Source organism: Bison bison, unplaced genomic scaffold (assembly GCF_000754665.1).
Source record: "Bison bison bison isolate TAMUID 2011002044 unplaced genomic scaffold, Bison_UMD1.0 scf7180017864317, whole genome shotgun sequence".
Classification (NCBI taxonomy): Eukaryota; Metazoa; Chordata; class Mammalia; order Artiodactyla; family Bovidae; genus Bison; species Bison bison.
Window position 1 is genome coordinate 8555148 of NW_011494889.1, and position 15216 is coordinate 8570363.

The following is a 15216-nucleotide window of genomic DNA, read 5'->3' on the forward strand; positions in this document are numbered from 1 at the left end:
GGAGGCCCCACCTTCTCCCGGGGCGCGCTTCTCTCTCGTCCCACCTCGAGCGTCTCCTCCAGCCAAGTGGGGGAGACGGCAAGTGGAGAGAGCAAACAAAGTCCGCTTACAAAGCCCCCAGATGAGTCATTCGTGGGGTGTTGGTCTTCATTTTTTGCAAGAAACTTGAAGGTGACTGTGGCCGATATGTTGGCAGTCCTCTTGTCGGCCCACTTGAGGTGGGGACCCCTATTTAGAAGACCGAGAACTTTTTCTTTTTCTTTTTTTTTCCCCTGCTCCGTTTCTGTTTGCAAACGAAGCACTTGGTGGGCAGTAGTAATGAGCTCACGGGGAAACTTCGGAACCGGAGGCTAGGAAGCTCGTCACTTTAAGTGCGTTCTTCCCGCCTCTTTGAGTTATTTTCCTTCTTTGAATAACTTCGCGAAATCCCAAACGCGTAGCCTGGGTGCTTGAAACCTTTTGTGACTAACCAAGAACGGATGCAGAATTTTCAAAATTAATCCTCCCAGCCCCTGGACCCATCCCAGTGGAGTTAATATAGGGAACTGGATAATTCAAACGTTTCCTATTGTGTTAGAGATGGTTTATTGTTTGAAGACATATTCTTTAGAATGTAATTTGCTTTTTAAATAATTGTTGTATTATATTCAGGCTTCTTAAAATTGAGCATACTCAAAATTATGGAATTCACTAACTTGGCCTTTTTCTCATTCTGATCTAGTATTGTTTTAACGTGCTTTGATGCGCTTGATAATGAGATAAGTCAACTTAAAAATGCATTGGAAAAGAAATGATATATAACCAGCTTGCATCCAGGTTGGTGTGAAGGTGGCAAGTGCCCTCTTGAGAAAAAGCTTTCAAACGGTCATTTTAAAATATGGGGTTAATGGGCCACTGAAGTGATTTCCCACATGAGGAATGATTTAGATGTACCGTATTAAACATGCTCTCTCTTAATGGAGATTGGAAGAAATTGAGAGTTCTTTATGTAAAAGAAAACCCCCTAACTGATTTTTTGGAAAACTGTTGAAAAATCTTTTGGAATACTTTCATTATTCTTTTCCTGGGGAAAGCAAATGCCAAGCATTTATTGATCAACTTTTTAATTAGATTTTATATTATTTAATTTTTTTCAGCTATTAAAATCTTTTTTTCCACCTGATGGAGAAGTGTGAAAGCTAATATTTGATCCTGGGCTTGGCAATGTGTGCAGTGATAATTTAGAGCCGAGGACAGTTGAATGGGTAAAGAGAATATTTCAGTCTTTTCTCTGGAAAGGTATGAATAGACTTACTCAGTTCCAGTTTTAAGTAATTTTCACTGGGGAAATGGAGAGGTGGACTCTCTTGTTGTTTCCTGGAGCATCCTGTTGAATTTATATTTTAAAACAATTTTAATACCTGCTTGCTTTCCAGATAACCTGGTGGAAAGTGAAAGCCATAGCTGTTAAAATGTTTGATGGATGATTCTCCCAACAGGACATTCAAGATATGACTCACTGATGCTAATTTCTTTCAGTACAAAATCTTTTACCCTCTGGCACTGGAGATTTCATGGTGCCATATCCTACCACCCTGGGTGATGAAGTAACATTTCTGTTTTGTTTTTGCCAGCCCCATAAGAAAGCTTGGGCAGGGTTTTAAAAAAGAAAAAAAGCTTTGCTATTGAAAGAGATGGGAGATAAATTTTGGTTTGATGATGCTAGTCAAATAAAAGTCTACGCAGAAGTTATATATTTTTAAAAATCACCTAACTGAAGGCAGGCCATGGTTGTTATTTTACTCTGTCTCTTCCCCAGAGAACAAGTTGGGGAAACCCAGTTCCCCTCTTAGAAGGCTTCATATAGAAGTGTGGGGATCCTAGGAATCCTCAGAGAGTGATTCCCGTAGTGGTCGAGGCATTCTACAGCATTTCACCCGAGAAGCAGGGACCTGGTGTGACCCTCGTGTGAGAGTGAGCGTCAGCAATGCTGTAAAAATACTTTATGTTGCCACAGACATCTGAATTGGTAAAATGGCAGTAAGTGCTTTTAGTACTCCCTCGAACTCACGGCTGTTTAGATTGAGAAATGCCTCTGAACACTATAAGTCTGAGCTTTGTCCAGAAGATTTGCGTTTCCTAGTATCTGATCTGATAGCCTTTGAAATTGTGTATCTTGAGCTATCTTCAGCTATTAACTTTTTATATACTATATGGAAGCTTGGGTATCCTACAGCCAGGTTGGAGATGGGATAAGATTAGAGTCCAAAATCTGTAAAAGTGTCTACTGAGGTCACATGAGTAGATCCTGAAAATTATAGGAGCTCCCTAAATTAAATTAAAAGTGGACTGTAGTTCAGTATGAACACTAAGTCCAGAAAGAGAACTCATAAGTAAGCACACAAGGAAGATTCAGTCACAATTATTAAATTGAAAATGGTAACTCAGTAATATCTCCTGATGATTTAGGGGAGTCTGGTTCTAGGCTTAGTTAGCTATTGTGCTGCTATCAAGTAAATATGGGGCGCTGTGGTAGATGTTCTTATTCATCAGAAGAGCTGTGTGAGTGAGTGTGTCTTGTCTGTCTCCATGGTTTTTTCTCCTTAATGGAGTGAACTGTAGGACTTGGAATTATAGAATACGAAGGGTAAATAAGTGTCTGGAGTCTCTAAGATGATGGGATGGACCCTTCCAAAGATGTTGTATGCTTAAAATATTTGGAACTCTTACCTCTGAGTGCATATATCCTTTTAGGATTATAAAACTCAAGCATAGGGGCTCAGGGTTACTGTCAAGAGTTTCAAAATTTATGTTGATTGAGTACAACATATTAGGAAGAACTATTTCAGGAATTTTTTTTCCCATCATTTCCTAAATGTCTATCAGTATGGAGGTATGGACAGTTTTGGAACAATCAAATCCAAGAGAGTAATTGCTCATAAATACCAAGAACCTGATCCACAATGAAATGTTGGTTTCAGTGCAGCTAAAGGAAATTTCCAAACAGTGTCCAGCCCCCAGTTTTGGAGGAGTGGAAAGCACTTTATAACAGCAAATATCCGATACTTTAACAGGACTTAAAACCACTAGAGGAGAAGGAAATGGCAACCCACTCCAGTGTTTTTGCCTGGAGAATCCCAGGGATGGTGGAGCCTGGTGGGCTGCCGTCCATGGGGTCGCACAGAGTCGGACATGACTGAAGCTACTTAGCAGCCGCAGAACCACTAAAAGTAGATGAAAATGAAAGGAGTTTAAATTATTTATATCTTGTTTTCTCTTACTAGTTTGAGTTTAGGGTTTGAACTAGTGTTGCTGAAGGATGAGGTGAAATGAACTGAAAAACAACTGGCAGGTGTCTGCTGGGGGCTGCCTTCACAGATACCTTCAGGTTTCATTTCAGCCAAATCTTTTAGTAGAACTAAGTGAAAACCTCAAAAGTAAACTTAACAGCTAGCATGTATATTCAGAGAACTAGTGCCTGTCTTTTCCTAGGTAAAATAAACAAGTAGATGATAATATGCCTGTATGTGTATGTGTGTGAGTGTGTGGTTTGTGCATCACTGCAGTAAGGTGCTGTTAAAGACTTAGTCTGAAGTGTAATTTTTTTGACAAGTTATTTAAACTTGGTTTCAGCACTGACAGACTAACGCAAACTGATTTCGTCAGCTGGTATGTCCCTTATGAACCAGGGTGGTGTGTAGTTTAGTCAGCTATTTGAAAGCAAGATCACTGTCAGCAACTTATTTGCAAAAGTTTTGTGTCTGTGCAGTGATTTTAAATGCTTTGTAATGGGAGCTCTGAGAGTAGCTAGGTAGTTGCTGGATCTCTGCCGCAGAGAGTAGCTTACAGGGTCATTGATTGTTTCTTCTGGTCTCTGTTGTCTGAAGCATGTTGTATTTTGAGGGTCGTTGCGAGAGGCCAAGTTTCTGAAGTGTGAATGTTTGATTTTAGGCCCATGAAGCCTCCCATCACCAGCAGCAGGCAGCACAGAACAGTTTGCTGCCCCTTCTGAGCTCTGCTGTGGAGCCCCCTGATCAGAAACCATTGCTTCCAATACCGATAACTCAGAAACCTCAGGCTGCTCCAGAAACATTAAAGGATGCCATTGGGATTAAGAAAGAAAAGCCCAAAACTTCCTTTGTGTGCACTTACTGCAGTAAAGCTTTCAGGGACAGCTATCACCTGAGGCGCCACGAGTCCTGCCACACAGGCATCAAGCTGGTGTCCCGGCCAAAGAAAACCCCCACCACGGTGGTTCCCCTCATCTCCACCATCGCTGGGGACAGCAGCCGAACTTCGCTGGTCTCAACCATCGCAGGCATCTTGTCCACAGTCACTACATCTTCCTCGGGCACCAACCCCAGCAGCAGCGCCAGTAGCACAGCTATGCCCGTGACCCAGTCTGTCAAGAAACCCAGTAAGCCTGTCAAGAAGAACCACGCATGTGAGATGTGTGGGAAGGCCTTCCGAGATGTGTACCACCTCAACCGGCACAAGCTCTCCCATTCGGACGAAAAGCCCTTCGAGTGTCCTATTTGCAATCAGCGCTTCAAGAGAAAGGACCGCATGACGTACCACGTGAGGTCTCACGAAGGCGGCATCACCAAGCCCTATACCTGCAGCGTGTGTGGGAAAGGCTTCTCCAGGTAGTCGCTTTGCTTTGTTTCTTTGGTTGTTTTTTTTCCTATTATGGTATCAGTACAATCTCTAGATCTAGAATGTTTATGTGAGGTTAGATATGTGCAGGCCTGCCTTATTAGAGGAGATTGGTGACAGATAAAGTATTATACCTCCAGGGCTAATTCCAGTTAGGTGTGGTTGACAAGTGTGACATAGGGATTAACTAATTATTTCATTTAAGAAGTGCCTTGGTGGACTCAGGCCTTTATTCAGCACATCAATACTTCTTATCACTGCAGAACCAGTGCTTTTCAGTTCAGTTGGGTGACTGGTCATGAGGTTCACTGCACAAATCAAGGAAACATATCCTGGAAGTTGGGACGACCTTGGATACTCTTAAAACTTTTAAGAGAGCGTGTTTTTCCATTTCTCTGTGGTTACTAACATTTCACTAATTTTCATTTGTAAAGGCTTTTTAAAGTTAATATTAATAGCAGTTGTCTCTGGCAAGTGTTAGTAAATTTTGGGTATTCTGTAACTGTAAAGAGTCAAGACCTAGAATGATTTGATGTTGACTAGAAGAGAAAATTAACAAGTAAAGGACTAAGACTTTTGTTTATGGTAAGAGAGGTAAGGAGGCTTGCACTGGGGGATGGGGGAGTTGGTAATTCTGCTAGCTTTCTTTAAAATGCCCCCCACCCGTATCTGCCAAGCATGTAAACATCCCAGTAAGTAGCATTTCTCTATGTGTGTTCCATTACATCTTCTGTTGAAACTCTCTCTTTCACAGGCCTGACCACTTAAGCTGTCACGTAAAACATGTCCATTCAACAGAAAGACCCTTCAAATGCCAAGTAAGAGTTAAAATGACTTATCCTTAGTGTAGCACTTAATGCACATTATCCAGAAGGTCTGAGCCAATCAAATCTCACCATTCTTGAGTAGTCTTAAAATCACTGACTTGAGTAAATGTGGTCCTTTTGAATTCTAGTTTTATAAAACATAAATGACAGCTTCAATTTCTGGGAGGCAAGATCATTTAAAAATGTAACTAAATGTTGTTTTTGTTAAGCTACATTTCCTTTTTCTTGGGCAGCAGTGTTTAGTTATAAGAAAAAAATGTATTGTCTTGCAAAGGTCACTGTGTATTTGAAATGAATGAAGTGCTTTAAATTAGTTTCTGGGCTGATGGTTGAGGTGGTTTTAACTATAATAGAAGAAAATGGGAATGTTTTCCCAAATGTAACCACTTACTGGATTTTTGTCTGCTATTGCCACATTGGAGCATTTTTAATGACATAAATTGTGGTAATGAAAAGTTTAAGAATCTTAATGAAACGACTGTGTTAGGTGTCAGTAATTCTGTTTTTACGCAGAAAGTCTTTTTGTGCTCCTTTTAGTTAAATTTGTTAATAACTGATTTTATTAAGTAAATGATATGAATTCTAAGAAAAATCCAATTGGAGGAAGGAGACTAGTGTCATTGAGTGAGTACCTGCTATGAGGCCGTGGGCCAGGCTCTTAATCTACCAGTAATTTTGTGAGGTAGGTATTACCTTCATTTTACAGATGAAGTAAATTATAGGTTAGCTAGCTTGCTGAGTATTACACTGTTTAGTGAGATAGGAAGCTGGATTTAAATCCAAGATTGACTTGCTCTACAGCTCACATCTTTTCACTACTCGTTTGATATTTTTTTCTTTCCCTCAAAATGTAAGAGTCCAAAATTGACCAGGTGTTTTGAGTACAGTTTTATGTCAGACATGCAATTAAAATCCAGCTGATTCAGTCTGCTTGCTTACCTGGGTAGGGTAATACCTTAGAATATAACGTACTTTAAAATGAGTAGAACAGGATAGTCTATATTTAAAAAAAGTTTTCCTCCCTCATGCAGACATGCACTGCTGCCTTTGCCACCAAAGACAGGCTGCGGACGCACATGGTGCGCCACGAAGGCAAGGTGTCCTGTAACATCTGCGGGAAGCTCCTGAGCGCAGCGTACATCACCAGCCATCTGAAGACGCACGGGCAGAGCCAAAGCATCAACTGTAACACGTGCAAACAGGGCATCAGTAAAAGTAGGCAGCGCCTTGGCTCGCATTTCTTGTTCTGTTGCAGATCGATGGGAGTATAGGTTTTTTTCCCATAATATATTGAAGATATTTTCACTTGGGTTCTCAGGACTGTATTAATATTCATCTTGTTTCCTCCTGTCACTAAAGTACACAAGTACGCATCAGCAGAGAGTGTACGTTAGTGTTGGAAATAGGCTTAACGTGCATGTGTACAGACAACACTGATAAACTCTCCACTGATTCTGCCTTTACTCCTGCACCGTCTACTAATAATACCCATGTTCGAGGAGCACAGTTTCCCTGCGGCTGTTTTTCAGTGTGTTCCTTCTTTCGGAGTTTGAATAGAAAGCTTTAGTGTGTGAGAATTGTGGCAGAAGTGCCTCCTAACTCCTGATTACATTAATAGCATGTCCTCAATAACCTAAAGATAAAAGCAGTGTTAAATAATTTTACTTTCCAAACCCAAATCTATACAGAAAAGGGATATCATATCCCTTGGAATGTTTAAATGCTTTGCTTACCTTAAATTCAGAGCCGAAGATAGACTATTCCACGGACCTGTGGATAAAATTCAGTACTTGCATTTACCCAGGCTTTTTCTTTAAGATCTCCCTAACCACCAGAAGAAAGTGTTTTCCTAATTCTGTATTCTGTTATATATGTGCTTTATGTGGCAGAAACATCAAATTCTCAAAATAGCTGGCCAAAAGTGAATAGGAAAGAATGTTAATGTGTTTTAATGTCATTTGTTTTTGCGTGTTTGTAAGTATGTTGGGTTTATTATCTAGCATGTCAAACTTTGTTAATGTACATTATTGTGGTAAATAGCTTAAGTATATTAGATATTTTGATGAGCGTTAATTATTCCATGCTAATATTACCCAAGTTCGATTTTGAAAGATACTTGGTTTTTAATGTAGCAAAGAATTCTTTTATATTGACTTTCCCTAGCTTTCTGGATTTTTTTTTTATTAATTTATCTATTTTGACCAATAGAGACATAGCTGCACAAAAGGTGTACTAGAGTAAAAAAAGTTATTGGGTCAGATGATAAAGATCATGGAGGCGTGAGGACTCAAGGTATCTAAGTTTTGGATTTTGGAAAAGTAGCCCACACTTTTTCAGGGTAAATACGGTGTTTCTGGTTTGTCTTTGGAGTAGCATGCATGAGTGAAGAGACCAGCAACCAGAAGCAGCAGCAGCAGCAACAGCAGCAGCAGCAGCAGCAGCAACAACATGTGACAAGCTGGCCAGGGAAGCAGGTAGAGACATTGAGACTGTGGGAAGAAGCTGTCAAAGCGAGAAAGAAAGGTAAGATGAGGTGTCCATTGCCCGCAGCGTGGCTAGAAAAGTGTTTGCATCTAGTGTATGCCACGTAGCAAAGGAAAATAGCCACAGCTCAGAGAGTCCTGCTTTATGGAAACACTTTATGGAGATACTCTATGCTGGGAAGTATCTGGTTGAGTTACTAGCCGCAAAGCTTCTAAGCTTCTGGATAAAGTTTTCTTTTTCCTAGGAAATAAAAATTCTCAGTACTTCTTATGTTCTTTCTTTTGATTTACTTTTCCTTACAAATTTGGAGCCACATTTGGTACTTTGCTGTATACGCTCAGAGTTCCTTTTTATGTTCTTTTTATGTCAGCCTCCATGTATTAAAGGCTCCTTTTTTTTTTGTTTCTAAAATATTCTCCCTCTTAGAGGTAGATGAACTATCCTTCTGTGTACATAAGTTTGTTTTCTTACAACTGTGCTATTTTGTGCTTTTCAGAGTTGTTTCTGAATTGTATTATTTTGTATGTGCTTCAGACTCTGTAACGCCAGTGTCTTTTCTCTCAGTCTCACCCTTAATTTCTTTCAGTCTGTCACTGGGGCTGGCGTTAGCTTAACATGTGTGTACTTCAGTTGATAGTGACTTGACTGTAATTGTTACTGAAATTTTGAGAATGGTTTGCTTTTCTCTCATATATATCTTATAAAGAAGCAGTTGGAGTATCAGTTTTCAGCACAGCTTTTTAACTTAGTAGCTGTAGCTTTGGTTGTGCAGCCATTTCAGTTAAATCATTTGGTCAGAGTATCATCAGCCACAGGACAGAGTCCTCAGTTCCTTTTCCCTCCCTCTCCCTTGTCGTGTCTTATTTTAAATTCCTGAGGAATCCCCTGCATGTGGGCTCTGCGGAATCCCTCTGCTGTGTAGCTTCTTCTGTCCTCTGCTTTCATGTAGTGCAGCTATTCCCTTCCTCTCGGATCCCTTCTGAGCAGCCTGTGCTTGGATAAAGATAAAAGGAATAGCATTCTTTTTCATGCATCAGCTGGCATTGGCGGGCTTCCCTGGTGGCTCAGAGGTGAAGCATCTGCCTGTAATGTAGGAGACACAGGAGACACGGGTTCAATCCCTGGGTCAGGAACATCCCCTGGAGGAGGACATTTTTGCCTGGACAGTCCCGTGGACAGAGAGGAGCCTAGTGGGCTACAGTCCATAGGGTCGTAAAGAGTCGGACATGACTGAAGTGACTTAGCACGCACTGGCATTGGAGGAAAAGAAGGGAGCAGTTCAGATAGGCTTTCCACTTGGTGCTGCTTACTCCTGTCTTCCAAATGAATATTGTCATTTTGATAAAATGTTTTGTGATAGAAGGAGCGGAGAATGGCGGATAGAGGAGAAAAATGTATATATGTGTATATGCCATGGTAATTGCATAGTGGGTTGAAAACATATTATGAAGGATATTTTACTCAGAGAAGAAATAAAAGTGGTTAAGTTACAGAAAAGGACAGGGTTAGTTTCAAAAGAAGCATGGTAGGGGAGGCAGGGAGATGGTGGACGGGGAAGTGGAAATCCACGGGCTCCAGCAGGAGGAGAATGTTTTCAGCAGTGCTGCCATCACCTCAAAAATGAGTTGGTTTCTGCCTCATTCTTTCTTTCTTTCTGCACTCTTCTGTTTGGTATTGTATTTCAGTGTGATTGCATAATAAGACTCAGTTGTTTAGCTCATCTTCTGATCTCCATGAAACAAAATGCTATTATAGTCCCATTTGTAACGTGAATCTCTTTGGAAATGGCCACTGGTGTTAGAATCTTCTGTGTTCATGTGAGTAAATGTCACATTTTGGGGAGAAGAGACTCCTGACCTGAAAACCTGAACTTGAATCAGCACGTCACTTTTAAATATTGGGTTTAAATAAGTTTCCAAACGTGGATGACAATCAGATCATCATTTCAGGGGCTTCTTAGATGTATAGATTTCCCAGGTTCTGTCTAAATCTCAAGATTGAACTTCTTGGGGAGCAGTTTTTTGTTTTTTTTTTTTTTAAGTGCTCCCTAGGTAAATGATTGTGATCATCAGCCAGGTTTGGGAATCCCTGATAAGGAGTGTGGAGCAGTGCCAAGGGTACATCATGCTCATCAAGGAAGTGCTGCTCATTGACTCAAGGGTCCACCTGAGACGATTTGAGCCAATGTGGCATACGGGCAGACCTCCATCTTTAGTCTCAAATGCATTTCGACAACCAAGTCACAGCACCCCCATCCATCATCTTACTGCTCTTTGCTGACACGCCAGCAGATGATGCTGAATTTTGGTTGAGGGGTGGAGTAGGGGGGTGTCACCCCAGAGGAAAGTTTTCCTTAAGAAGTGCTCAGGCTTTGCTGATGACAAGGACCACAATCCCCAGCTCACTGCAGGGTCTGCTAGCCTCGCTAGTCCCCTTTGGTATGGTTGGTGGTTTGTCTTATGTACAGTTAAATGACACTAGGGGTGAAGTAGGCGATTGTGTCAGTTTCAGAAAGAGAAAAATGAGAGGGGAGGAGAACATAAGCCTACTGAGGGATGCTTGTTCTTTCTTAACGTCATTGATAACTGCAAGCAGAAACAACAGGGTTATTTAAAATGATTTGTCTAAGACTGAAATAAACAGATGATTATTAAAATAGCTTGTTTTTCCATCCCTATCTAATGGATTTTTAAAACCTTAACAGAATGTGGCTTCACCTCTGAGAAAGCTTTAGAGTACATAGCATCGAGAACACACCTCTCTCTGCTAGTTACGTGTGCCTTATTAGAAGGTTTTTCCAATTATCCGTTGTGTAACCATCAGCCCAGCTCTGTGTAAGCAGGCTCTTCTAGCCTGGCCTGTGGGTGCCGGGCTCTTCCCTGGAAAGTCTGTAGAACTCAGTGGAGCCGCATGAAGCATAGTGATAATACTTAGCACTACTCGATACCTCTGCCTTGCAGAGTGCCTTGCAGAAATTACCTGATCTTCCAGCATCATTGTGAGGTAGGTAAGTAAATCTAAACTTGGAACCAAAAGCACCAAGGCTAAGCCAGTTTCCTCAGTCCTTGTGGAAGGCCCAGTGTCGGAAAAGAGAACTGCCCTCACGCTGGGATTCCTGGCCCCCAATTTTGTGCTCAGAAGGAGCCTCCTTTCCAGTTGACCATGGGGTAGAAAACTGTAATTTAACTTATTAAATGTTTGTCCTTTTTAATTAAAAGAAGTTGATTCAGAAACTGAATTGTGTTCACTGTGTTTAGAGTCTAAAGGCCCTTTTGTCTTCTTATTTTAGAAGCTGCTAACCTGTGCCAAACCTCCACGGCTGCTACGACACCTGTGACTCTCACTACTCCATTCAATATAACATCCTCTGTGTCGTCTGGGACTATGTCAAACCCAGTCACAGTGGCAGCTGCAATGAGCATGAGAAGCCCAGTCAATGTTTCGAGCGCTGTTAACATAACCAGCCCAATGAACATCGGGCATCCCGTGACTATAACCAGTCCATTATCCATGACCTCTCCTTTAACACTCACTACCCCCGTCAACCTGCCCACCCCCGTCACTGCCCCGGTGAACATAGCACACCCTGTCACCATCACGTCTCCAATGAACCTGCCCACGCCTATGACGTTAGCTGCCCCTCTCAATATAGCAATGAGACCTGTAGAGAGCATGCCTTTCTTACCCCAAGCTTTGCCTACATCACCACCTTGGTAAACAGTGTTATAAAATCAGAATATGGGATAAAGTAAATATTTACCAGCAACTTACTTTTAGTTTATTAAAGCAAAAAGTAAACCATGAAATTGGGAGATTTTATTAGTTAATAATAGTGTAGTAGCATTTTTCTCCAATTTGGCTGGGATTGTTCAAAGTAGGGTATGTATGTCACTTATCATTGGACCACTTTAGTTTAATCAGAAATTCCTTTTAGCTGACAGCATTGCTTAAACAGGATAGTAGTTGGCAAGATGAAACGTCAGAATTAAAACCAATCATAAAAAAGCAAAATCCATTTCAAAATAAAACAGCATTACTGTTTCTAATCCCAAGAAATCATTTTATTCTAAACACTAGCAGAGCTCTTCTCCCGATATGAACAAGGTGGATGGCTGATTTTAACCTAAAGTTCTAAATCCATGGATTGAGAGCTAGTGTAGAATTGTCTGTTTGTTTTTATGAGTAAATACATGCATTGTCATAATAAAATGCATTTCAGAGAATATGCATTTTACCTTTGGGAATATGTTAATTTCAGGCAGCATTCCCTATGGGAAAGGTGATACCAGCTCTGATATGCAAAGCATATGATAATTTATCATTCTAACTTCAACATATAATAGGGATTGTGACCTGATATTTGGAGATGTAAATATTGCTCAGCATACTAATCCTGATGAAATACAGCATTGTAGTTGACTTTTTTAAAAAATTAAAAAAAAACAAAAACAAAATATACACATTGTGTTTTGGTAAGAAAAGGCCGCAACTGGCGGAGGAGAAGTCAGGTGTGCGGACAGGCAGACTCCTAACAAACGGATGCCAGCGGGACTCCTGTTCAGGGGTCACGGAGTACTTCGAAACAGTTAAAATGTATTTGCTTTAAATTGGAAGACGCTGGAGGCACTGGGATGTGATATGCCCCTCTCTCTCCCAATCAGAGCCTGTTGATGTTTCAACAGGGAAAGATGTGTTAGTTGCTCACTAGAGTTTATGTCTTATATTAAATTGTATACAGTTTTTATTCTAACCACTAACTAGGTAGTATGCCCCTTCAGAACAAGCAGAGTCTATCTTTTTTTTTTTTTTTTTAATTTCACCTTCCGTTTCTTAATCAAGTATTGTGCAGATTTGTTCAACTTTGTAAATACGGACATCACTTTTTTTTTCCTTTGAGAAAACACTTGTATCAGCTTTGTGGGGTTTTCAGGGAGACAGCTGTCTGCACTCCCTGCAGAAACCCAGCAATGATTGTGCACGTTAAGACATGTGCTTTTTATTTCTTAGCAGGATGTTTTTATCTCTGTACATAAAGTAGAAACCAAAAGCTAGGGAAACAGATACTCTCCACCATCATGCCAGACATTAATGTTTTTAAAGCATTGTGTTTTTTAAAAAAATTACTAAAACCAAGATGCTGTGATTTTTTTTTTTTTTAAGTTGCAATATGTTTTTGGTTTTTTCCCTTTTTTAATCTTGCAGTTAAGAGAAATGGACATTAGTTGTGTTAATCTTGCAAACTGTTTGCAGGACTGACTATCAAACTGGATGACTTCCATTTATGCCCCACTGTGTCAGTTCAAGCATCAAAATACCTTGCGTCTGAGGCAGACTTCCTACATCAGGGACAGGTATCTGTGTGTCATTATACAAAGCAGTTCGAGGGGGTTGAACTACGTAGTGAAAAAATAAAATAAATAGTACTTAGTGTAAAATAATTTTATAAATGATCTTTTGTACTTTAGGACATTAAATTGTACAACTTTTGTATATATAAAAGCTTAGGAACTTTCTGTTTAGCAGGAAGGCAACACATTCCTACACTTTTAATGTATATGTTTGTTATAATGTCCATGTAAACATGCCCTCTGTTTGTGCCTTTTAATTAGTTTGTCTCAATAAACAAAATGTAGAGAAAAATATGTAGCTATGACTTTGTTACAACTGTTCCTATCCACAGTACCAAGATGGTTTGTTTTTAATATGTAGAGCATTATGTGTGGACTACTGGAAGGACTCATGTAGGGAAGGCCCATGCACGGCCCTGCTGAGGCCTGGATTGGGCAGATAGTGGCCACATTTGGAGGAAGCCCATGTATCCTGGCACGCAGCCCCAGGATGGGGTTCTGGCTCTGCTTAATGGGCCGTGTCGTCTCTCTCTGACTGAGCAGGCAATCCAGTCCTCCAGGATGGACACAGCCCGGCTTCCTCCACAATGGCCCAAGGAGCAGTCCTCAGTGGGGGCAGGTGTGGACCCTACCCCCAGGCTAGAGTGTGGTCGTCAGAACCCTGAAAGTATTAGTTCTTTAAAAAAAAAAAAAAAGATATATACTAGAATGATTGCTTTATCAATTCATTGTATAATAAACAGGAGTGAGACTTCATTGTATGACTTCAGTTAAAATGCTATTTTGTATGCATCCTTTATTCACTCAAGCTTGTCTGCAATAGTAAAGCCACGTCGTGTCTTCTTTTGGGAGGGAGAGTTGGCAGGATGGAGGTGGCAGTGGGCGGCTGAAATGGGGGCGGGGGTGGGGGGCGCCAAAGTCGGTTGTGGTGAAATTCTCCTGTCTTGGAACTGGAATTGAGTTTTGATGCTGATGAACTGATTCAACCAAGTGTTGAAGGCACGACGGCCGTCGCTCACAAAAAAGCAGAGTTTGTTTTTCTCTTCTGGTTGTAACCTGGTTAAGAGCGTCCCCTTTATCAGATTGGCAGCTAAAGAGTTGTATTAGATAATCCTCAAATCTGACATCCAGCCTGTTACGCTCTACGGCTCGCTTCTTGGCCTGCATTTTGCCTTTTATTGTATCCATTTCCCTCCTAAGGTGTGCTCCTAAACAAAGGTTTCTATGTAAGCAGATGGATGATTTTTCCTGTCAATACCAGCACTGTATTACTAACATGCAAAAACTGCAGATTTATTTTGACAAATTAAAGTTAACCAGTCACAAATGTTATGATGGATTGCTTAATACCTCAGAAGCTTCACCAGTTCACCATGATGATAGAGAAATTGAAGCACTTCTCCAGGTGTACACATCTTGATACTGGGCGGCAGAGAGAGGGAAGGACTAGTGACCCCTGGGCCGAGAGGGTGGGGCTGCACCAGGCTGGCTGCGGGAAAACTACTCCCCACCAGTCAGCTGAAGTAAAGTAAACCCAGAGAAGATGGTTTTAAAACTTTTTTTTTCTTATGCTCTAAATCCAGCTGCTTTACCTGAAGGGGGTTTTAGGTTGGGTTGCCTAATCACTTGTGTTCCACGAGGTTCATCAGATGTCTACTGAGTGCGAACAATGTGCCAGGCACTGTTAGGCAGTAAAGGGCATAATACAAAGATGTAAAACTGGTGGCTGCCTCCAAGAAGGCTGTTAAGAGAGAGGACGCCATGTTCCCAAGTGGCAGTATCTCCAGACAGCAGATCAAGATGCATCTGACACCATTTAATAAAAAGCTTTGGATACCTACATTTGTTTTGTATATGATTGAGGCTTTCCAAACTTCTTCTGATCATCGATTTTAGTCTCTTTATTGACCCAGTGAAAACAG

The 15216-nt window shown here is 40.9% G+C and overlaps 1 protein-coding gene across 3 annotated transcripts in view; it reads left to right on the forward strand.

The window, feature by feature from the left end:
• VEZF1 (vascular endothelial zinc finger 1) overlaps window positions 1-14626 on the forward strand; it is a 15346-nt gene extending 720 nt beyond the window's left edge. Inside the window, exons 2-9 of one of the 3 annotated variants that reach the window (XM_010852914.1) lie at window positions 722-816; window positions 1137-1244; window positions 1799-2019; window positions 3931-4625; window positions 5390-5453; window positions 6476-6677; window positions 7836-7985; window positions 11236-14626. In XM_010852914.1, coding sequence (XP_010851216.1) covers window positions 2014-2019; window positions 3931-4625; window positions 5390-5453; window positions 6476-6677; window positions 7836-7985; window positions 11236-11663 — 1545 coding nt within the window. In that variant the 5' untranslated portion in view covers window positions 722-816; window positions 1137-1244; window positions 1799-2013 and the 3' untranslated portion in view covers window positions 11664-14626. Of the gene's footprint in view, window positions 1-6; window positions 817-1136; window positions 1245-1798; window positions 2020-3930; window positions 4626-5389; window positions 5454-6475; window positions 6678-7835; window positions 7986-11235 lie in introns of those variants that run through there. The other 2 variants (XM_010852913.1, XM_010852915.1) reach the window with 2 other exon arrangements.
• Window positions 14627-15216: the final 590 nt, after the last annotated feature.